The sequence below is a fragment of the Perognathus longimembris genome, chromosome 28, assembly GCF_023159225.1.
Source record: "Perognathus longimembris pacificus isolate PPM17 chromosome 28, ASM2315922v1, whole genome shotgun sequence".
NCBI classification, from domain to species: Eukaryota; Metazoa; Chordata; class Mammalia; order Rodentia; family Heteromyidae; genus Perognathus; species Perognathus longimembris.
Window position 1 is genome coordinate 10,025,628 of NC_063188.1, and position 25,271 is coordinate 10,050,898.

General features: G+C 38.6%; 1 protein-coding gene across 1 annotated transcript in view; it reads right to left on the reverse strand.

Moving 5' to 3' along the window:
* F9 (coagulation factor IX) overlaps positions 1 to 25,271 on the reverse strand; it is a 34,033-nt gene that overhangs the window by 5,132 nt on the left and 3,630 nt on the right. The window contains exons 2-6 of the mRNA XM_048336167.1: positions 23,253 to 23,416; positions 22,595 to 22,619; positions 17,912 to 18,025; positions 9,618 to 9,746; positions 6,514 to 6,719 (exon numbers count right to left, since the gene is read on the reverse strand). Of these exons, the coding sequence (XP_048192124.1) occupies positions 6,514 to 6,719; positions 9,618 to 9,746; positions 17,912 to 18,025; positions 22,595 to 22,619; positions 23,253 to 23,416 (638 nt within the window). The remainder of the gene's footprint in view (positions 1 to 6,513; positions 6,720 to 9,617; positions 9,747 to 17,911; positions 18,026 to 22,594; positions 22,620 to 23,252; positions 23,417 to 25,271) is intronic.

Sequence of the window (25,271 nt, forward strand, 5' to 3'; positions counted from 1 at the left end):
TTTTTTCCCCAAGTGATGAAATTGTTGTACTATTAAGACCTTCATGTAACATCTCCTTCCACTAACAAAATGAAAGCTCTGATTCATACATATGGTAAGTTTGCATGCAGTCTGCCACCGCTGTGTCTTCATCAAATGGAAAGGATTGGATCGGCATAGCAAGATGTACAGGGCAAGGGATAGCTTCAGGCCAAAGTAGAGGCAAGCCGAGATGGAGGGAAATGTTAAGCTATGGAGAATATGTAGGCCAAGGATAGAATAAGGAATGGGCAGATTTTTTGGTAGATATTTTCTGTGCTTTAAAGGGGGAAAAATGAGGGAGGAGGTAACAAGTTGGATAAGAAATGTACTTGCCTTACATATGAAACTGAAACCCCTCTGTACTTCACTTTGATAATAAAAAAATCCAAAATGGTTAAGCACTGATAAATTACACATGATACCATGATAAGGAAAGTGGAGTCATTATATTTTTTCAATTGTGTTCTTTTTATCAATCTACTAGAATAATCTTCAGATTAGTCAATGTGGAAGAAATGTCTCATAGAGAAGTGAGGATCATGGCAAAACAGAAAATAAAAAGATCCAGGACATCACAGATAGGGTTTGCCAGATGATAACCCAATGCAGAAAAGGTGAGAACAGTTCTTGGGGCCAGTTTGAGCATGCTCAGAATCATCAATTAAAGCTTTACACAGGTGAGACCCTTTGTTGATCCAGGAAACCACTCCAGTTTTTGAGCTGTTGAGGAAAGCAATCTCATAGTAGAAGCAATACGATTTCCCTAGTGTTGAAAGGAACTTCAAGACTCCAGTTCTTCATTCTTCTAGATAGCTAAGAAAATCTCCTGTCTGTTCCTGTATAGTACACTTAGCTCTCTCTTCTCCTGAAGAGTCCCTTCCAAGTCCCTGTTTCCTTTTGTGGGTGCACAAAGAGCTCTGAGCTCAACCTAAAGACTTGTGGAGAGAAACTGAAGGGAATATTGCTCCTGATTGTCTTGTGCCTTGGGCTGGGGAGAGCTGCTCCAGAAATTGAGGGAGCTCCAGGACAGCAGAAGTTGCCAGTACTGCGAGCCTGAGTTGGCCCTTGATTCCTGCCAGCAAGTGGGAGCAAAAAGCCTTAAAATAAGGTAAGAAATGAGCATGACCATGCAAGGTTTCAAAGCTGTATCAGCTTCCTGCTGTTTCTAGCCCTGCACACATCTGTCACCAGACCCCTCTCCAGTCCCTGGATGGGGCCAGCCTAATGCCGCTGTCCCCTGTGACAGAACAGCAATTTGATTGAACAATTCCCCAAGTATTCGTCCCATCAATGATTCTTCCCAAAGCTATCCATCCTAGTAACAGACTCAGTGGTTAGAAAGAGGTTTCCTAATGAGGGTCTGGCTCCAAGTTTCACCTGTTAAACCCACCAAGAAAAGAGTCATTTCCTTCTCCTCCCCCCACAGCTCTTGTAAGACAGCTCCCATAAAGCTGTTCTTTAACAGACTGAAATAAACATGCCCAATTCATTCAAACTGTTCTTTAGTCCAGATGGAAGTGAACTCTTGTTTTTCTTTGTAGGATTTCTTCACCTGAGTGATCCCTTTATTCCTCACTCCCACAAACTGGCAAGATAAACGAATCCACTCCAAAAGGAATGGCTTTTAGAAAGCATGAACATTTTCAATGCTCTTTTCTAGGTGACATTTCTAAAGTATTTCATGTTTCAGAGCCAGAGACACAATAGGATGGCAAATGAAACCCAGATTTTGCTTGCTTGCTCCTGAGGCATTGGCCACAGCAATTGGTTGTTGCCTACAATCAAAACTATTATTCTGGGCTGTAAGTTGTGGCTTGACTGATAGAGCACTAGCCTAACAAATGCAGGACCCTGAGTTCAAACCCTGGTACTGACAGCTTTTTTTTAAAGTCCAGTATTCCTACCCTAGAGATTAACCAGGGTCTAATGAAGCTAGACTTTCCATCAATGGGAAGAGGTTCTGTTTACTATAATTTTCTGTACTATCTTTATCTAACAATGACTTTTGTATACTCTATTTATCTCCATTTTTTGGAAACTACTAACCTTCCTAACCAGATGGAGAGAAATTGGAAAGATTTCTGAATTGACAAAGGAAACGATGAGAAAGTATGGCAGAGCCTTTCTTAAGTTTATTAAAAAATTGCTCAGCACCTTCCTTTGGAAACAAGGAGAATCTAATGCTTTGTATTTCTGTGGCCAGTAATCTCAGTTCATCTGGATGAAATAGTTTTTGAATATGTTTGTGAATGCCAGTCTTCCCAATGATCTTAGCTAGGCTTAACATGAAAAAGACAACAGTCCCAATAACCGTAAAGGTGCAGTAAGAATTACATAAAATAATTTAAATGAAAACAACATTGAGATTCTACCTCACCCCAGTAAGAATCTCCAGTATCAGGAAAACTAACAGTAGCACATGCTGGAGGTGATGTGGCCAAAAGGGAACCCTACTACATTGTTGGTGAGAATGTAAATTTGTTCAGCCACTCTGGAATGCAGTATGGAGATTCCTCAGAAGGCTAAACATAGAGCTCCCCTATGACCCAGCAACCCCATTCTTGGGCATCTACCCAAAAGACCACAAACAAGAACACACTAAAGCCACCAGCACAACAATGTTCATTGCAGCACAATTTGTCATAGCTAAAATATGGAACCAACCCAGATGCCCCTCAGTAGACGAATGGATCAGGAAAATGTGGTACATATACACAATGGAATTTTATGCCTCTATCAGAAAGAATGACATTACCTCATTAGTAAGGAAATGGAAGGACTTGGAAAAAATTATACTAAGTGACATGAGCCAGACCCAAAGAAACATGGATTCTATGGTTTCCCTCATAGGAAATAATTACAGGTTTAGGCTAGTCACAGCAGAAGATCACAAGAGCCCAATAGCTATGCCCTTATGAACACATAAGATGATGCTAAGTGAAATGAACTCCATGTTATGGAAACGACTTATATCTGTTACAATGACTGTTGTAACTACTTTCAACATGCAGTGTGAAATCATAGCTTTTTTTTTGTTCCTCTTGTATCCCCTTCCTGTGGTTGTCCCTGCACAATCACTGTATCTTATCTGAGTACCCTGGATACTGTATATACTGGTATTAGAACTAGGGAAGGGAAAGGGAATATCAAAATCGAGAGACAAAGGATAAAAGACAAATGACTCCAAAAGCAATACTTACAAAACCATTTCGTGTAAACCAGCTGAACAACTCATGGGGGAAGAGAGTAAGGGTAAGGGGGAGGGGGGAAATGAGGGAGGAGGTAAGAAATTGTACCCACTGCCTTATGTATGAAACTGTAACCCCTCTGTATATCACTTTGACAATAAATAATTATTCAGAAAAAAAGAATTTAAATGATGCATGTCATGACATCATCTTCTTCACAGAACTGAAGCCACCATCTAATACTGTCCTTTGCTTGAAAAGAAAATCCAATGTCTACTAGAATTATTAAAATTTTCTCTTAGGAAATATCTGAATTGTTAAAATATTTACAAGCAGTGCTTTAAGAGGAGTGGCTGGAAGTGACTATGATCTGATTTTGTACATATGAAGATGGCATAGTGAAACTCAGTTTAAAACATTTAAAATGGCTGGATACTGATGGCTCATGTCTAATCCTAGCTACTCAGCAGGCTGGGATCTTAGGATGGCAGTTTGAAGCCAGCACAGGCAGAAAAGTCTGTGAGACTCTTATCTCTAGTACACTATTCAGATGAAGCCAGAAGTGGTGCTGTGGTTCAAGTGGTACAATGCTAGCTTTGAGCACAATAAGGCCCGAGGACAGCACCTAGGCCCAGAGTTCAAGCCCCAGGACTGGAAACAAAATTAAAAGAGGGGGGAGATGGAAAGAGTCATGAGAAATAAAGAGTGATAGAGGGAAAATAACCAAAGTATATCATATGCTGGAAATAATCACAATGAAACCTCTGTATACAATAATATATGCTAATGCAAAAATCAAAGGGAATTGGTGGGAAAGAGATTATGTGACCAAGTTGAGGCTACCTCTCCATTTTATTCTTATTAAATTGTCTTAGTTGTTCAATGCTAAGCCCACAGTGCAAGCATTTTATCATTAAAAATACTAAGATATAAAGGGAAACATTATTTTATCTGATAATATGGCTCTTCTACTCTAAGCTCTGCTGTACATCCCACTAGCTTGTGGAGAATAATTGTCATCAAATGAGGTATTTTATTATGACCACCCTACTCATGGAAGTTGGACATATGAAAATGCATGAGCAAACAAGTAAAATTAGATGAAATTACATACATAGATGTTGAAAAGAATGACAGCATAAATTGTTCAAAGAAGGGACAATGGAGAAAGGCCAATTTGGTAAAGAACAGTAAAGATGTGGATAGATGAGGGAAGAAAGAGATTATGGTGGATAAGGAAAGCAACTCTCAGAGGATGCGCCTAAGTAAGATAAAGGGTACATAAAGGGACCTATAGTGTATTTTACTGGAATGTGATCAGAGTAAATAAATATCTTAAAAAAAAACAAAGAAAGAAAATGTCTAGACCCCGTTTGTGATCTCTTGCTACCCTTTAGTACTATTCTCGACAATATTTGTGTGGTTCACCTCCATTCCTGTGCATCTGTTCAATGTCTCTCAGTTATTATATTGGAAAATGGCAGAACGGCTGGCATTGTGAAGAATCCTGGATAGATACATAGCTTGTCTCAGAAAATTCCAGTGGTGTTAAACTTGGAGATACTTAATTGATCTTGGCTCAATTGTTACTGCACTGGTGATTGAAAAGTCTTTAAAGCTATCAGTCTCTGGTGGCAAAAGTTCAAATCTCAGTTGAGATTTCAGAGTTGAAGCAACCTTCAAATTACTACCAAATGATCACAGTGGCCACTCTAGAGTCTTAAACTATTTTATGTACTATTCAATAGAAATGTCTGTGCTGATGGAAATGTTCTGTGTAATGTTCTGTGTAATACAATTACCACCAACCATATGTGGCTCTTACACATTGGATATGTGGCAGACATGAGTGAGGAATTAAATTTTGACTTTGCTGGCATCATAGTTAACTAGGGTGAATGCTACGTGGCTACTGGTTACCTTATTGGCCCAATGAGCACATGTATTTTTGCACATCTAGGTGGGTTGAGTCCATTTTTTGGTGTTTTAAATGCTGAGTTAGGTTATATGTTTATTACTTTATTTCCTTTGGACCAGTAATTTTTAAAATGTACTGCACATCAGACTCATCTGGAGAGCTTGCTTGAAACACATAGTTAGACCCATCCCCTGGTCACTCTGATGCAGTAGGCCTGGGGTGGATTATGATACTGCATTTCTACTACCACATGTACTCATTATGAGAACCTAATACTTGCCTTTGTTCTTTCCACATAGTCCTTTACCTTTTCCTTTTTCTCTTCCCTCCCTCCCTCGCTCCCTTCCTTCCTCCCTCCCTCGCTCCCTTCCTTCCTCCCTCGCTCCCTTCCTTCCTCCCTCCCTCCCTTCCTTCCTCCCTCCCTCCCTTCCTTCCTCCCTCCCTCGCTCCCTTCCTCCCTTCCTTCCTCCCTCCCTTCCTTCCTCCCTCCCTTCCTTCCTCCCTCCCTCCCTTCCACCTTCACTCTCTTTCTTTCTTTTTATTTTCCATATGAGATAGTCCTGGGGCTCAACTCAGCACCTGAGTGCTATCCTTTAGGATTTTTGCTCAAGGCTGGCACACTAAGACTTGCATAGTTGCACTTGGGCTTATTTTGGTAGTTAATTGGAGGTAATAGTCTCATGGTCTTTCCTGGATAGGTTGGCTTTGCACCATAATCCTCAGATTGTTGAGTGCACTCAACAATGAATCCTCTCTTTTACTCCCTTCAAGATAATCCATATTTTCTGGACCTAGAGACTTTCTTAAAAGCATTTGGTATAAGCCAACTGTACTACTCATGGGGTGGGGGGGGAGGGAAAGGGGGAGGGGGATGCAGGGGGGCGGTAAATGAGGGAGGAGGTAACAAGTTGAACAAAAAATTACTCACTGCCTTACATATGAAACTGTAACCGCTCTGTACTTCATTTTGACAATAAAGGCAAAAAAATTAAAAAGCAATAGGAAATCTTATTAGGTAAGAAGATACATTGAATAGACTGAAAGAAGTTACCTATAGGGTGAGAACCACATTCCTAGGGGCTGATGCTGAAGTGGTACCCTGAACCCCAGTACCTGAGACCTCACTTGTAGCCCTCCCTGGAGCTCACAGGATGTTTGGAATCCCACTGTGCTCTTTTTTTGGTGTTATATTCTTCTTCACCTGGAGGTTTTCTTCACAGACACTCACCTGTGGACTTTCTCATGTTGACTAGTGCTAAAATGTCCCCAAATATTTCTCTTACCACCCTCCCCATAGGTCTTTCTAGTATATGTCTCTCTTTGCTACTTGCATTGTCTTTTTTGCCAGTGGAGCCCCAATTTTGACACACTGTTCGTATAGAGTACCTGCCAAGGGAATTGACCTGGTTTGGCGTTTGCTCCACCAACAACCCGAGTGAAGTCATTAAATGGTTGGGTGCTTTCAGTGACGTTATCCAAAAAGCTTTCTGCTTCAGTAGAATTTTCATAGTCCATATTAAAACTAATCGTTTCAGCACGAGTGCGCTTCTCAGAAGTGAATGGAACAGAAACTCTTCCACATGGAAAGGGCACTGCAAAAATAGGAAAAAAAATAGGATTTTCATATTTCTCATTGGCAAATGGAACATGTATCACAAAAACTGAAAATGAAGCCTAAAGCCTGTCACTTTGGGAAAAAATCTAAATAATCGATGAATATATTATCCAATGAAAAGGTTGATTGCATTATCGTTTTCAACATCATCATGGGAACAGTCTGGCTATGTAACTCATCCTTTTTATAGAAATAGTTGGAAGTTCTAGAATCAGATCTTTGGTGTGGTTTTTTCCTGAATGAAAATCTGGTGATTTGTAACTTTCATTCATTCATTCATTCATTTAGTGCTGGCACTTGGTGTTAAACTAGGGGCCTCTTGTTTTCTTGTTCAAGGTTGATGCTCTACAAGTTGAGCTCCACTCCAGGCTTCTTTTTGTGGCTAATTGGAGATAACAGTCTTATGGGTTTCCCTGGTTCTTCCTTGCTCAAGGCTATCATGACACTGTGATCCTCAGATCTCATCCTCCAGAGCTGTTAGGATTACAGGCATGAGTCACGAGTGTCCAGTAACTTTTAATTTAGAATTAGGTAAATGATGCTTCTGCTGCTTGTCTTTAACAAGGTTTCTTTGTAGATAATAATACCCTTAAGACTCCAAGTTGGAGTTTAGTGATGTGTTGAGCAAAGATTATTGTGATTCAATTACCTGGTTGTATAGTAGTAAACCAATAGGTTACTACAATGACTACCATGATCACATAACCTAGGACCTAACCACCTTTTTTACGTGGTTGATTTATTTCCCCCACCCCCAAATCATCTATGGATACATCAAGGATAGTAATGTATAGTCAAACACAGTCACTTTATTCTTCATTTTCAATTCTCACAGTACTACTAGACATGTTCCTTAGAAAAGACATTTCTATAGCAACCAGCTGCTTCGTGATACTTGGGTATCATAAAGGCAGCATGCCATTGAGAAAGCAGGAAATTAGTTCGAAATATTATTGTATGAATATACGCAATCAACAATGGCAAGATGAAAGGGACCATTATCTTTGAAAAGGCAGAAAAGCTTTTAGACTTGGTCTACTTATTCCACTAAAGCCAAGACTATATTAAATATAACTTACTAGTTGGAGATGGTTCACAAGTCTTTTTCCTCCTCTGACATAGAAAGGTATGTGTGGGTTTAGCTACTATGTCACCTGTCCACACTGGAAGTTAGCTTTATTAAAGTTAAGTACACACTGTGCACACACATACACTTACAAAGCATCTCTCATTTTTTTTGCCAGTCCTGGGGCTTGAATTCCAGGCCTGAGCACTGTCCCTGGCTTCTTTCTGCTCAAGGCTAACACTCTACCACTTGAGCCACAGCACCACATCTGGCCATTTTTGTTGTTGTTTTTCTATATATGTGGTGCTGAGGAATCGAACCCAGGGCTTCATGTATACGAAGCAAGCACTCTTGCCACTAGGCCATTATCCCAGCCCCTATAAAGCATCTATTATAAGTTGATTTAAGTGTTAAAGCAGAGTCCATGAATGAACCAGGCACAAGGAGGGTGACCTTTCAGCATTATGGTGCCTTCATTTCACTTGTAGCATGTATTCTCCTGGATTATGCTCTGTTCTTTAACATCCTTTTTGTGGTATATTGATGAGGTTACTGAGGAATAATATATGTGTTAATGTACCCATTTAATAATACCAGGTTTGGAAAATACAAAGTAAGTAGAGTCCAGTTTATTTTCAAATTTTTCCTTGTTATCAAAAACAGCTGATCTTGCTAAGCTTAATTTGTGTGTCTGTGCTGGTCCTAGGGCTTGAACTCAGGGTCTGGGCACTGTCCCAGAACTTTTTTCACTCAAAGCTAGCACTCTACAACTTGAACCACATCTCTACTTTAACCTTTTTGCCAGTTAACTGGAGTTAAGAATCTCACAGACCTTCCTGTGCAGTCTGGCTTTGAACCCTGATCCTCATATCTCAGCCTCCTGAGTAGCTAGGATTAAGGTGTGAGACATTAGTACCTGCTGAGCTTAATTTTTTAGAATAATTTTTTTACTGTTTTTTCTTTAGAGGAGGGTGACATGTGTGGAGACATTGTAAATACACCAGTCAGCTATCAACATGGTGGCATAGTTCATATTGCTGGGAAATATGGCTGTTCTTCCTCTTGTACACATTGTGCTGTTCAGCCTAGCAGAATATAGCCAGTTAGCTGTTAGAACTATTCTAACACCAAGTACGGACACTGGACTTATGTGCCAAAGTGAGGAAAGAGTTTCTTCAAACTAACCAGGCTTGGCTGGACTCATGCTTGCAAATGACATTCCTTTCACATGAAACCTATTATTTAGTCAACCTTTTGTGTATCTCTTATAATCCAACACTACTTTACTGTAAGATTTCATCAATTATAATTTTTTGGTGTTGTTACTGAAGCTTTAACTCAGGTCCTGAATATTGCCTTTTAGCTTTTTTATTCGTCTAGTGCTCTACCACGAGAGTCACAGCTCTACTTTGGTAGTTAATTGGACCTAAGAGTCTCATGGACTTTCCTGTGTGGGCTAACTTTGAACCATGATCTTCAGATCTCAGCCTCCCAAGTAGCTAGGATTATAGGAGTGAACCGCCAGTGCCCAGCTGAATTATAAATATCATATATGGAAGTCACATGAATCTATTGCTTCATGACATAAAAGTCAGAGGAAATACTGAATACACAAAAGAATTCAGGCTATAGATAATTATGTAATTTACATCTAAAATTATGTGATTTGGAAAATTAATTTGTTCAGTTGAAGCTACTAATCTTTTGTTTGACTTGACAAGGAAGTAGGTGCAAGTTAGGGATTGAAATTAGGTCAGTAAAATTAAGAGTTTTAAATATAAATTTTCTTCTAAAAAGTTAGAGTTTGACCTGCTGGTTCACAGGACTTCTGGTTTTCTGCAAGCTTGTATCCCTCAGTACAGGAACAAATCACCTGGTTTCCATTGCCATTTTTACAAAACTGCTTGCATCTACCATTCTTAATGTTACATGTTGCATCTGAAATAAAGCAAAATCAATAGAAATAGCATTATTTAACATATTCTTCTAAAGAGCACATGAAACTATTGACTTGTGAATAGCTAAAATATTAGCTGGGAGCATTCATGGTAAGTAACTTTGGAGCCTTGAGGTAAGATGGAAAGAAAAGTAAAAGAAAAATTTCAGTAAGACATAACGATCTCATGGTAGCAATATTTTTTTATTTCATATAAGACTAAATGATAAAATATTCTACTTTCACTAAATCATAGGCTGCAATTAAACACCTGTTTGTTGAAGTGTGCCATGAATATGGAAAAGTATCTACCACTATTGAACCTTCGTTTAAACACTGCCGGGACAATGTGAACTGCCAGAGTTCTCATAAGGAAGGCTGCCTTGCAATTGCTCTACCCTACCTCCTTTCAAAGGTTACCAGGACGTGGACTTTCAACACAATGAACGGTTGTGCACTAGCTTATGAACTTGATACAAATAGGAACTAATAATATACACTCTTCTGTGTCTTTTCTTTGACATTTTCTTTATGAGTTTCTGGTATGTGATTTAGTAGAGCACTCGTCCCTTTTTTTTTTTTTTTTGGCCAGTCCTGGGCCTTGGACTCAGGGCCTGAGCACTGTCCCTGGCTTCTTTTTGCTCAAGGCTAGCACTCTGCCACTTGAGCCACAGCACCACTTCTGGCCATTTTCTATATATGTGGTGCTGAGGAATCGAACCGAGGGCCTCATGTATAGGAGGCAAGCACTCTTACCACTAGGCCATATTCCCAACCCCACACTCGTCCATTTTTATTGCTGTGTAGTACTTCCTTGTATTTATCTTACAACTTTTACTCATCGATTCTGTATTGTTTCCAACTTTTGCTCTTATGAACAATACTGTAATGGATATGGTACACATATCTTTGGGTAACACAAGCATGCATTTTCACTAGATTTATACTAAGGAGTTGAATTATTGATTCATATACTCAGCTTCAATAGCTACTTTCTGAAGTGATGATATACATTTATGTTACCATCAGCAGTATCTGAACATTTTAGTTATTGAATATCTGCATTGAAGATACATACCTCTGGACTTGCTTTCTCTCTCTAATGTCTTGATGAACAGAAACTCTTAGTTTTTAATATGATCCAATCAGACAATCTTGCTCTTTGAGGTGGGTGGTTTCTGTATCTGCTTAAGAGATTTTTGCTTATCCCAAGGTGACACTTGTACAGTATATTTAGATGTATTTAGGTCCTTAGCCCCTTTGGATTCGATTATGAAACATGGTATGAGAGAAGGATACATATGTACTTTCCCTATGTGAATTTATAGTTGGCACATCACTGCTTATTGAAAATAACCGGCATTCCCTACTTCATTGCAGAGATACCTCTGCTGTAAATCAAGTCTCTACACATGTGCACAGATGTTTTTTGGATTTGTAATTCTGTTACATGGTTACTTTTGGATCAATACCATACTATTGTAATTAATATATCTCTGTAAATAATAATATTTTATAATATACATACTCCATTTTTTTCATCCTGTAAATTGTCTTGGCTATATTTGAACCTTTGCATTTTCATATGTCCTTCCATGGTTTTGATTAGTACTGCCTTGACTGAATTAGGAGATAATTGATATATTTTGTATATTGTGTTCATTAATTCATGGACCTAGCTTATCCATTGATCTTTACCATTTTTTCTCAATAAGGTTTCATATTTTTATGTAGAGCTCTTATAGTCCCTTTCTTCTCTTCCTTCTTTTTCTCCTCTTCCCTATTCTCATTGTACTTCTCTTTGTGTTCTTCATCTTTTTCCTTTTTCTAGTACTGAAGCTTAAACTCAGGGCCTCATATTTGCTAATCTGGCACTCTACTATTTGAGCTATGATTCCAACCTGGCTTTTTGTGGGTTATTTTGGAGATCGAGTTTCATACAGTTTTCTGCCAAAGCTGGCCTCAAAATACAATACTCCAGATCTCATCTACTTGAGCCATTGTTGCCCAGTTCTTGTGTATCCTACCTTCTATTATTCCCAAGCCTCTAATTTTTTATTGTCTAATTGTCATTAGCATAAGCACAAAATTGTTATTTGTTCTTTTTCTTTTTTCTTTTTTTTTGGCCAGTCCTGGGGCTTGAACTCAGGGCCTGAGCACTGTCCCTGGCTTCTTTTTGCTCAAGGCTAGCACTCTGCCACTGAGCCACAGTGCCCCTTCTGGCCGTTTTCTATATATGTGGTGCTGAGGAATCGAACCCAGGGCTTCATGTATATGAGGCAAGTGCTCTTGCCACTAGGCCATTTTCCCAGCCCCAAAATTGTTATTTGTATCTTGAGTCTATAGCAGCCTTTCTTGGTACACTTCTTTATTCAAATTATTTAGGTGCTTTGCATTGTCTAAATGTATAATCATTTCTCTGAAAGTTATATTTTGTACTTATTTCAATTAGCAAAGATAAAAGCAATTCTCTATTTTCATGTTATCACTAGCTGTCTTTACTGATGGATATCCTCTGTTGCTTTATTATTCTAGAAGATATTTGACTTCCAGAATTAGACAGGTTAATAACTACCTCTAAAAGTAGAATGTGGAGATCCCTAGAAATTGCAGTCTTGAATCACCATGTAAGACTAAAATCAGCTTGCTGGCTGTGGTGAATATGTATCAAACATGGACATGAAAGAGTGTCTCTTAAAGAAGCTAAATGCTAGAGATGTATGTTAACAGAGGTAAACATTCTAGTGGCTTACACTTCCTTTATTCTCCTATGAAATCAGTCTGTGATAGTCAAACTGTTTTTTGTTTCAGGTAAAAGTGTTTCCTTAGGGTTCTATTTTGTCTGATATTAAGATTGCTTTGCCAGTTTCTATTAACAGTTGCAACTTTTTATTTTAACCTCCAAGTGCAATTATATTTTGAGTATTTTTCTCCACAGTATGCAATTAGATTTTAATTCCAAACTGAAAGTTGTCACTAATAGATTGTATTAATCCCAGTTCACATTACTTGCAATTCTTGACAGAATTGGCTTATTCTTGCCATATGGTTTGCATTGTCTATTTCCTGTGCTTTTCCTTTGTTTCTATTATACAATCTGAATAATAGGAAGTAGCATGGTTTAGGGCTTGCTAGCTGAGTCTTGCTGAGTCAAGAGAAACAGGTTAAGGACAGGGACAGAATGAATATAAGGCACCTCCCCCTTCCCTGTGTGTTCAACTACAGTCCAGCTTTTAATAGAAATGCTAAAATGTCTGTGTAGTTATAAGAATTTTGAAAATAAGTGATTGGAGTTGACACCTCCTGTGTACCACCACTGTTTTTCTCAGCCTCTCTTGTGGCTTTTTCTAATACTGTGATGATCAGCTCTACATAAATGTCAATGAACTTCACACAAGTGTTACCTTGAATGGTTTTGGGTTGTATTCTGTTCTATGTACAATTTACCTCTTGCCTTGGGGTTTTCTTGTTGATGCTGAAGCATGGGATGTTGGGTGACTATCTGAGTGTCCAAGCATAGACCCCAACTGGGTCATCTAGGGGAGTTAATGCCCTGAACTTTTGATCAATGACAGGCAGATGCTGATAGATAAATTATTTCACCTCTCCTTCCCACTCAGGTGGAGTATGCTGAGATCCATTCATCTGGCATTTTGGAGACCATTCCAGGAGATCAAGCAATCAGTGGCAGTTATACACAAGTATTTTGAAAACTCATTATCTTATTGTTTTTCTTTCCTCACTGCCTCAGTCTTTCTGCCTGACTGCCTTCACTGCCTGCCCTAAGATTGTGGAGTCTAATACATAAGTTTGTTCTTAGTTATGGGACAACTGGTCTCTTGGCTATGGAACAATGCATGCTAATAGAATAACTACACAATTGGGGAATATTTTATGTCTATATTTATATATTTAAATATACACATATAATAGTACATATACATATATACCACATATACTGTATTATATTATATACTTATACAAATATATAGATGTTATATCACCATATCTATATGAGTATATTTATATTTCTATGTCTATCTATCTACCTATAATCTATCTATCTATCTATCTATCTATCTATCTATCTATCTATCTATCTATCTATCTATCTATCTATCTTTTACCTTCACCTTCCAAGTAATGAAGTTACAAGGACATACCACCACACCTGGTGTAAATTTTTGTTGCCAGTCCTAAGGCTTGAACTCAGGGTCTGTGCACCTGTCCCCATGCTTTTGTGGTCAAGGCTAATGTTCTACCCCTTGAGCCACATATCTAATTTTGGCTTTTTGATGGTTAATTGGAGATAAGAGTCTCAGAGGCTTTCCTGCCTGTGCTGGTTTTCAACAAAAATTCCCAAATCTCAGCTTCATGATTGGCTAAGATTGTAGGCAGGAGCCACTGATTCCTTGCAGGGTCTGGCATCCATTTTTAAGTGATGAATATAAATTGTAAAACTTTGTGTTATATATGCTTCCAAGTAAAGTAATAATTAATTCATAGTCTCTACTGATACTTCACAATGTGAAGGAGGTGAATAACCTGTTATTGAGTGAAGAAAAGAACCAGTATTAGCTTTAGTTCTTGCTACTAATAATCCACTAATAATCAATTAACTGCAAGACCAAATAAGGTGGTACTGGTCTTTTTACTTATTGTTAGGCCTTTCGCCTAATGAATGATGATAACATCCCTGGTTCTTTTCATATCACTCACTATCATAATGTTGCCACAAAACAAGACTAAAGTGTTCAGCCAAATCAAATACCACCAGTAGAAAATGTATAGTCAATATGAGATTGTGATGTTAACAGATGTGAGTGCTGAGAATAGCCTTCTTTTGCCCAGGGCATGCAAGATGGGAATGAGTAAACAGTATGTGATTGTCCCAATACTGACTTGGTGTCCTTGGATGAGAAACCAGACCTGTGAATCATTTTCTTCATTTGTCACTGTTCTGTATGGCTCAGCATAGTTGTTGCTGCTCTTGGTGTCCATCTTTGTTTGTGCATATAGTAGGAAATATTGCTGCCTAATAAACAGGTTTTTTAAACTCCCAGGTAAAATGGTTACTAGCAGAAGGAACTCCAGGAGAGAAGTCAGGAGAGTAGGGCACAGTCAGAATGGGACTCATTCATCAATTCCTGAGCACTTAGACATCATCCAAAATGCTAAGCATGGCTTTCCCTGGTCCTGAGGTGGGTCTCAATGCCTAGGCCATCTGATGAAGAATTTCTTAAGGCATCTTTTTTTTTAGCAAAAACACTATTTCTAATTTCCTTCATGCTGACTTATAAAAGTTATTGTATTTTGCTCTTTTATTTTGCGTACATCTTCCCCGATTTGCCAACCACAGGTTAAACAAAAGTTGTTGTATTTAACAAGTTCACTATAATATGTGTTTTTATTCAGCTAAATCTAACGTTTTTCCTGCCACAAATTACACAGTAAATAAGACAATGCTGTCTGAGATGAGCTGCCAAAAATGAAAAAATAATAGAGAGAGAGAAAGAGAGAGAGAGAGAGAGAGAGAGAGAGAGAGAGAGAGAGAGAGAGAGAGAGAGAGAGAGAAAGGGAACATTTCTATGCTTACAATTGCTTTCTTTCCATCTTGCCTCATTTTAGGCACATGCTTCCTGTAATCCTTCACAAGAGGTAAGGATGACCAAATTCTTTCTGATTTGAGATTCGGATTTGATGTGTAGCTGAGCACATACAAAGGTATTTATTCTAGCCAAAGCCACCTACTAGTCAAATAATAATGCTTGGGTGTTTGTATGTCTTTCCCCTAAAACAAGTATCACGAACACGGGAAAAAGAAAAAAAAATGGAATTTTCATGACACAGGAAGGCAAGAGACTTGGGGCATACATACTCTTAGTGGCTTTTGAGATTAATCCTTACTTGAGCTTGAGGCAATAAGCTTAAATAGGAATTCATATATGTGTTGTTGTTTTCATCTGTGTCTGAGATAAAGAGCATTCTGAGACAGTTTCCATTTTGTTTTGGAACTAACAGAGCCAAAAAGATTTTCTTAACCTTTGATCAGATTGGTTAGGAAATATCAATGTGCTCTAGAGGGCAATTGTGGAGGTCATTTCAGTACAGCTACAGAGTCCTCACCAAACAGAAATGTGGAAACCTAAAAGTCTACAGAAGGTGTCAGTTGTAGACAGCATTTTTTTCTCTGTGGGCCATGACCTCACACATTCACTGTCCTGTTAGAAGAATTTTTGTGTGTTTACTCACATTCCTTGAAGCTATTCTCTTACTCCTTTTAAAGCATTTGATTTTTGAAACTAGATAAAGATAGTTTACTACATAGTATCCTGCAGCTGTAAGTAAAACTAATTACATTATTAATTCCCTCAGCCTTAATGGTTATATTATTTAAGCCAATAATGAGCAAGTAATCCAAGAATTTCTGTATATGTCTATAATAGCAAGATGATTTTTTTGCCAGTCCTGGGGCTTGGACTCAGGGCCTGAGCACTGTCCCTGGCTTCTTTTTGCTCAAGGCTAGCACTCTGCCCCTTGAGCCACAGCACCACTTCTGGCCTTTTCTATATATGTGGTGCTGAGGAATCGAACCCAGGGCTTCATGTATAGGAGGCAAGTACTCTATTACTAGGCCGTATTCCCAGCCCAGCAAGATGAAATTTATGTAGGGAAATCTAAATTTGAAGTTAGAACCTTCCAGAGGAAACTAGCACTATAGAGATGTTAAACCAATTAACACACCCACAGGAAAGCTAACCCAAGGTATTAGTTTGTTCTCACACTGAGAAACCTAAAGAAATTTAAGTCCAACCCAGAAATACTTATTCATTCACTTGCATTCCCTCTTTTCTTCTTTTTTAAATGCTTTTGTTCTGTCAACTTTTCTTTTCCTCTAACATCTTTTATATTTCAAAGGAAGATGATCAATGAATTCCTTCTAAGTACTGGAAAGATTTTTGAACATTACAGTTAACTTTTTTTCCATTTTCAACAGGACAAGTGTGGCTGCTACATTTCATTTAATTTCATTTCCTTTCATGTCCTTTTTATCTGTCAAATGGAAGGTTATAGTGCCTTACCAACGGTCCTGCTAATTTCTACAGTTTATCCTTCCTTACCAAGCCCATGATGTGAAATACTTCTTCTAGAATTTCCTCTCTATCCTCCTATGGTTTCTGAGTAGACCGTCTCATCTTAACACTGGGGGCTTTGCAGTTTAAATATCAATAGTGTTGCATGTGCATATAATGATCAGTATGTAAAGAACTCTAAAGTTTACTGTTCCAAAGACTTAAAAATATTCCTAGACTGTGAGAAGAGAAGAGGGTCAGTAACCTTAAATTTGTTATGTTGCCTTTGAAAAATGTAAACAATAAAGTCAAACTCAGGAATGACCCCTGCATTTTCTTAACAAATTTCCTTGTGAAATGGTTTGCTTGTGTGGACCAGTTCTTATTCTACTGCAATCATTGACTTATCTTGCCCCAATTCCTTTTTTTTTTGTGCCAGTCCTGGGCCTTGGAATCAGGGCCTGAGCACTGTCCCTGGCTTCTTTTTGCTCAAGGCTAGCACTCTACCACTTAAGCTACAGTGCCACGTCCAGCCTTTGATGTTTATGTGGTGCTGAGGAATCAAACCCACAGCTTCATGCATGCTACACAAGCACGCTACCACTAAGCCATATTCCCAACCATCTTGCCCCAATTCACTATGTTATCTATGTTATGCATCTCCTTTCTAGGTTGTTAGCAATTTAATTACAAGTTCAGTTTCATCAGTTTAGTTTTCTTGGAGTTTTGAGTGCAGTCATTAGAAACTTGAGTTTTGGTCAAACCGAAGTTCAAGTACTGGCTCAGTCATTCAAATGACTGATTTTGACCTATTGGAACTATAATTTTCTCATCTATACAGAATGTATTGACCACATATGGCTATATTAAGGCTTAGTAAGTAACATGAATGGAAAGACATTGCTACTTTATATTAGCTACCAAATGTTAGTGCTCTAAATATAGTTTCTTGAATTTATATCCGGAGACTGTAAATACAGATTAAGTGAATGTTTATAAGCTTTGAAAATATGTTCCTAAGAGAAACATGATGCATAAATATGGCATTTTCAAAAGGATTTCAAAAGGAAACTTTGAATAAAAAATTTGCTTACCTAATTCACAATTCTTTCCTTCAAATCCAAGTCGACACCAACATTCATAGGAATTGATATCATCCTTACAACTGCCGCCATTTAAACATGGATTAGACTCACATTGATCTCCATCTTTGAGATAGGTTAAGAAACTGAATTATTACATACATTGCTTAGAATGCCCCTGGATATACTTAAGATGACAGGAGTTTGATTTTAAGGCCAGAGTAGTACTGAAAGCCAGCTACCTAAGACCTATTATAGACAAGTGATGTTTGTGTGTCTCAGAGTTTTCTAACAGCCACCCCAGCTAAATTTTTGAGACTAACACTGTCCCAGGAATTGTCCTAAGCACCGTATGCACATAATTTACATTATCAAGGAAAGAGTGAGCAAATGAGTGCATGGAAATATACTGCATAGGGTTAGAACGATAGCAGAATTAATTTTAAATAAAATAAAATCGAATCACTTCAACAAATACTATCTATGTGTCCTGCAAGGCCTGCTTTATGGGGAGTGTTGTGAAGCAAGCTGAGCTAGATGACAAATGGTGCTTCTGTTCAACTAAAGGGTGGGTTAGCATGGAACAAATGCATGTATTTCTTGTACTGTGTTCTCATGTTTTAAGTATCATTTGAAGTAAAGATTCAAGACAAATAGGCAAGATGCCAGATGCATCTTTTATGGCTTAAAGGTAATTTGCTGTTTATAAATTAGGTTCCAAATGGTTTAGACAAAAATGAGAAATCAACTTTTTGTAAAGATTAGATACAGTCCTCTCTGCCCCTTGAACCAAATACCTGCTTTTCTGCAGATATTTCAACTTGCTCCAATTCTATAAAAAGAAGTATATAACGTATTTAAAAAGATACTGCAGTGTGATCTATAGATTGCCTTTTTCCATTCTCTGTTTTCTGAAGTTTCTACATCTACAGAATTATTGTCAGCCCTTGGAGACAATGGTAATAAGAAAACTGGAGAAAGGAATAGGGAGAAAGGGATGCATATAACCAGAAGGAAGTGTGTTATGTACTTCAAACCAAGAAAAATTGCCACATAGAGATACATTAGTAAGACCCAATATATAAGAAAGAAAAGAGCAAGAAATAAATGATGATCATAAGGATCAAAGAAAGAAAGAAAGGAGGAAAGAAAGAAGAAAATTAAATTAAAAATTTGAATTATCAGTTATACTTTATAGCAATGCTTCCTAACACCTAGTGCACAGATGCCTGCTCATTCTTTTTCCTTGTCTCAGACAAAAGCTGTTGTCCAGGTTTCATTGACTAAAGAGCTAATATCCCCTTCTCAGAAATAGCCTGTGGAAAATCAGCTTGCTGTAAAAATTAGACCTTTGTTCCCTCTGCCCCTTGATCCAATGTGCTTTAGTGCAGATACTTCAATTTGTTCCAATTCTATGAAAACAAAATACGTTATCTCTGGTTTATTATTATTGATGTTCAGAACTGGTCTAAAAAACGAGCTACATTTGCACTTTATATTATGGACTAACAAATCTGAATTATTTAGGATGTTTCACTGAAAGGGTCTGGGCTTGCAGCCAGCAGCACAGGAACTCATTTGCTGAGACATATCTTCAAAATGAGTGTCATTTTATCCTATAATCCTTGGGTTGTGTCTGTGTGTACTGTGTGCTAAGACAAAGCCCTAGCCAGTAGGGGTCAAATACAACAGGAGACAAGACCTTGCCAAGCAAGAGATTTCTGTGTAAAGCCGCTAGTTTCTGTTTAATGAGTAGCCGTGTTTAGATTCGAAGGCCATCAGCTATCAGAGTGAAAGCAATGGGTTAAGTTCTCTTCTGGTTATAAGTCCCTGGGTGAGTGACCTTTTATTAAGTTCCTTGACCTTAGGAAGCCTCAATTTCCTTCTCTGCAAAGCTTCAAAATGACATTCATAATACATTGTTCACAAGGATTACATGGGAGTTACATAGGTTAGGCATAGCATGCACTGTCTGTATGGACTGCATTCGTATGCATAAGGTACCGGGCAGAGGCTAATTACAGTGACCTGGTGATGGTTCTTCAAGCAAGTGCGCTCATGGTAGGGAACAAGACAGCAGTGAGTAGCCTGTGTCCTTCCTGTATGGGAGGTGTAGCCAGCATAGGCCGCTTCTGTGGCCATTAGGAATTTCAAGTGCAAGTGAAAAGAGGCATGGACTTTGTTTTCTTTTTGGTCATATTTTCTTGTAGATCGTGACAGAAACAGTCTTTTGGTATTTCTTAGGTGTTTATACCCAAGATATAGAAAACATGGTACCTTCAACTTCAAAATATGCTATGGGGACAGGGAGAAGCCTGGAGTTTGGGAGTAGTGAAGAAAAGATTATGGAAGTTTAAATATGCCAAGGAGCATTGGCTTTGAAAAAGTAGATATAATTGCTTTAAAAAATAAGCCATAAGCCAGGTGCTCATGCTCATTATAGGCTCATGCCTATAATCCTAGCTACTCCAGAAGCTGAGCTCTGAGGAGCATGGTTCAAAGCCAGCCCTGGCAGTTAAGTCCATGACACTATTATCCCCAGTAAACTACTCAGAAAAAGCAGGGAGCGGCACAGGGCACAGTGGCTCAAGTGGTAGACCTATGCTAGCCTTGAGTACGAAGAGGCTCAGGGACACAACTCAGGCCCCAAGTTCAAGCCCCAGGACCAGCACACACACAAATAAGCCATAAGATAAACAGGTATGTTTGTTCGTTTGTTGAGACAGAGTTTTGCCCAGGACATCCTGGGTTACAGAGCAACTCAGTAGTTCACTGGAAGTTGGTAGTTCACTTCTGGCCTTGAACTCATTATACTCCTTCCTTGCTTTTGAGTGCTGGGATTACATGCACAGCACAGACTAATTCAGTAGGCAGAGAGAATCAAAAGGCTTGCTGGAGTGCACTCAGTGGAAATGGGCATGATAACACTCATCCCTAAGAACAAGGAGGGTAAATGAAGTAATATAGCAGAGTGATCCTCTTCTCTCATGACTTCAAACAAAACTGGGGAACTGCAAGTCTGTGAGAGTTTGGGAATGGTCAGTGTTGTTTCTAGAGCAGGAACTGTGGAAAATAGAATTGTATCTCAACGAGATTGAACTCAGTGAAAGTAGTGTCGAGGTTAATTTATCTCTCTCTGTGCAGATGGTCTGAGGGGAGATGGTCTAATCTATGCAATTTCCCTTCTCTCAAAATCCCCCTGCTGAATTTTAAGCTAATTTTCAAGTTAGTGGTAGACAAGATAGAGAATGTAAATATAGAAAAGTTGAAAATTATAAAATGAAAATTAGGTGTCATTAAAGGGTGACTTCTCCTTTGGTATAATTTCTGGTGAATCCACTAGACAAATATTTAGTGTGTGCCTCTGTTACAGATATTTTTCTATGTGCTAGAAATCCAACAAAAAACAAAACAATTGATTCTGCACCAAATTGGAGCTAGCTACCTAGGAAAGTGGGGAAAAAATCAATGATAAATAGTATAGTTAAGAAAATGCTAGGAGGTGAATGTGATTAAAGTATATTATATAGGAGTTTGAAAATAGCATAATGAAACTCACTAAGACTATTAAAAAGAGGGAACAGGGAGATGGTAAAAAAGGGTAAGAGTGAATTTGATCAAAGTACGTTATATGCAGACATGTAAATATCACAGAGAAACCTCTTGTACAATTAATTTATGCAAATGGGCAATTTTTTAAAACAAGATTACGCAATAAAAGGCAAATGCTGTGCTACATTAGATGGCAAAAGATGGTTGAATATCATCAACATGAACATCTATAGTCCAAATGGTTCAAAAATGCAAAACTTCTTGACTACCAATGTGGCACCAGAAATGGAAAACTCCATGTCTCAAAGTCTCTTAGACTCACAAAATGATTGAAATATTATATATATAGAGCATAAAAGAATTTTGTGTTTACATTGCATCTTATCCTCAAGATATCTAATTATATATGCAACTAGTCTAATACCTAAGAAAAATAGAAACATATAAACTATTCTGATCCCAAACATTCTATTATTGCATAGGGTTACTCCACCTGAAGTACAATAAACTAGAGTAGGATACAGGTGTCTAAGTTGGTGGGCCTCACTGACATGGTAACACTTGGGCATAAACCAAAGTTGAGATGAGGGAGAGGTGAGGGACTGAGCCTAGGGGAAACTCAAAAAGCCCATCGAAAAGGAATAGTCAGTTAAAGCCTTTGGCATGACAGCATTGCTGGAGTGTGCAAGGAATCTACTGTGTAAGCAGAGAGCAGAAAAGGTCAGAAAAGCAATGCAAAGGGCGGGGAAGGGCAGTCAAGGAGGGTCATGTAGGCTATCAGAGGAAAGAGGATTTAAAGCGATAAACATTTGTCATCTAGCATTCTTCATTTTGACTGGGGATGGTAAAATGTCATTCACTTGTAAAATGTTATCATTTTGGCCTCCTCCTTCCAGCTCTCTGAGGGTAGAATGATGTTCTTTGTGGAGCCCAGGGAAAGCGTTTACTTATCCTCTAGCTGATACCTCCCACACTGGCCTAAACCTATAGTGCAGTACCATTTGATATTGAAGTAAAGAGTTGAACGGATTTTTCTGAGAATGCTTAACAGAATTTAATATGGTACCTATTTACACACTTAAAGTACACAACTCTCCATCTACTGTGTCTCTAACCAGTGAAAGGATAAAATGAATTGCTTACCAACATACTGCTTCCAAAACTCAGTCTACAGGGAGGAAGAAGAGAAGTTAATGATAGCATTTACGTGTCTTGAGGTGATTCTTCCTCGTTTATAGCATTTATGATGTAAATGTGTGTATAAATATTTTAAATTTACAAAGAGAAATATGTTCTTTTCTTTTGTGGTGCCAGGGGCTTGAACTTAGGCCCTGGACATGGTCCCTTATCTTTTTCACTCAAGGCATTCTACCATTTGAGCCACAGCTCTACTTTTACCTTTTCGGTGGTTAGTTAAAGGTAAGAGTCTGTCAGATTTGTCTGCCAGGGCTGGATTTGAGCCCTCAGATCTTAGCCTCCTGAATAGCTAGGATTACAGGTGTGAGTCATTGGTGCCTGGCCAAAACAACCTTCCTTCCTTCCTTCCTTCCTTCCTTCCTTCCTTCCTTCCTTCCTTCCTTCCTTCCTTCCTTCCTTCCTTCCTTCCTTCCTTCCTTCCTTCCTTCCTTCCTCCTCCCCCCTCCCTCCCTCCCTCCCTTCCTTCCCCCCTCCCTCCCTCCCCCCTCCCTTCCCCCCTCCCTCCCTCCCTCCCTCCCTCCCTCCCTCCCTCCCTCCCTCCCTCCCTCCCTCCCTCTTTCTCTCTTAGAAAGTGTTTTGTCCATTGCTATGTGGTCATACTCACTGTTTTTTCAGTATTTTCAAAAACTTCTCGTGCTTCTTCAAAATTACATCTTTCTTCTATACATTCTCTCTCAAGGTTTCCTCGAACAAATTCTTCCAATTTCCCTGAATTATACCTCTTCAATCGGCTCAGAATTTTGGTGGCATTTTCTTGATCAAGAAAAACTGAAAATTAAAAGAACTGTTGTTTAGGGTTGGAAAAAGAAACCATCATGAAAATTAAGTACATCTCTTAAGAAAGGCTTTGCTTTTAATCCAAGTAATCCTAAAGCCAGTTTTTCTCTGATATGTAGAGGCAAAATTTGTAATGTTACCATAGTACTGCATACCCATGGGGATTTAGGAATTAAAATTAAATTTTACTTTCAGTCACAAGATCTCCAATCATAAAGGGTCACATTTGAAAAATCCTAGTTGAATTTTCTTTGGATGAAATGAAAGTTCTCCAATAAGCAGTTAACTTCACACTTTGTCATCATTTGAAAATAGCTCATTGCAGTTCCTTGCAAGGTGATTCATTACCCTGGCCAGGCAGTGTCAGAATGCAGTTATCCAATGACTTGCAACAAACATCTCTTCAAGAACTGAAAGCCTAATTGTAATCCAGTTGCAAATACGACTGTTGCACCTCTCACTGCATAGTAAAGAAAAATCACTGCATTCAAAAATCTTCAGAACCACAATGCCTTCAGTTGTGTAGCCAGGACTGCTTAGTCTGTAGGGATTCTTTTAAACACTGAAAGAGTGAGACCTTTTTTTGAATTCTGTCCCTCCCTTCCTTGTCTGTCTTAGTGTCTTTGTGTCTGTGTCTGGGTTCTGTATATATTGCTTTTTTTTCTTCTTGGATATGTACATCCATACATGTACACACCTAGACACATACACTCATATATATGTACATATATATGTATATTTGTGTTTATTCATGAATAACAGGAACTCTTGAAGATGCCTACAATAGTTCCTTTCTTCAGCAAATCAGCAGTGTTCCTGTTGACATCTCATCAGGACCAAGTACTTACAAGTTGACTTTTCCAGGACATTTGAGAATTGTGTGTGTGTGTGTGTGTGTGTGTGTGTGTGTGTGTGCGCGCGCGCACGTGTGTGTCTCCTGGGGCTAGAACTCAGGAAGGTGCTGTCTCTGAAATTTCTGCTAAAGACTAGAGCTCTACTACTTGATCCACATTTCCAATTCTAGTGTTTTGGTAGTTAATTGGAGACAATAGTCTCATGGACTTTCCTGCTTGAGCTGGCTTTGAGCTGTGGTCCTCAGATCTCAGCTTCCTGAATAGTTAGGATGACAGACTTGAGCCATCAGTGCCCAGACAATAATAATTTGTTATTACTTCAGAAAGAAAAGAAAACAAACTTTGTTGCCTTGTTTTCACTTCCATCTGTTTACAGGGGCATTTTAATGCCTTGACATGTTTGTTTGGGGCCCACTTGTTTTCCTAAATTGAATCTAGATTCCATTCTTTATTGCAAACTCTCTCATTCCATTACTCTGTATTAATGCTGCTCCTGACCTGCAATCCCATGCTGTAGAACAGTGAAACCATCTGCCTCTTGCTTCTCTTGTGACTCAGCTGAGAACCCTGAGGCATTAGATCACCAAGTTGCCTATGAATACTACTGGATATTGATATATCTTAGCTTCTCTAGGCCTGCCTTTCTGTTCAGCAGTTCATTTACTTAGCTGTGAGCACTCCTAAATAGCATCCATTTTTAGTGTGGGTAACTTGGTTTACACTCAAGTTAGACAGAACTGAGCTTGAATCACATATCTGACTCCCAAGTCACATAATCTGAAAAACTTAACTTCCTCAAATGTAACGTGGGTATGTCGGTGCTATAATTCTACCTCGGTGCTATAATTCTACCTCCCTGCCTCTTTGACAGAATCAGTAAGATGCTATATAAGACAATATGGGTTCGTTGTTTCTTTCTCCTTCCTCCTATCATGCTAGTCCTCCTTCTCTCATTCTTTAGCTCTTTAACACTTTTTTTTTTGGCCTGTCCT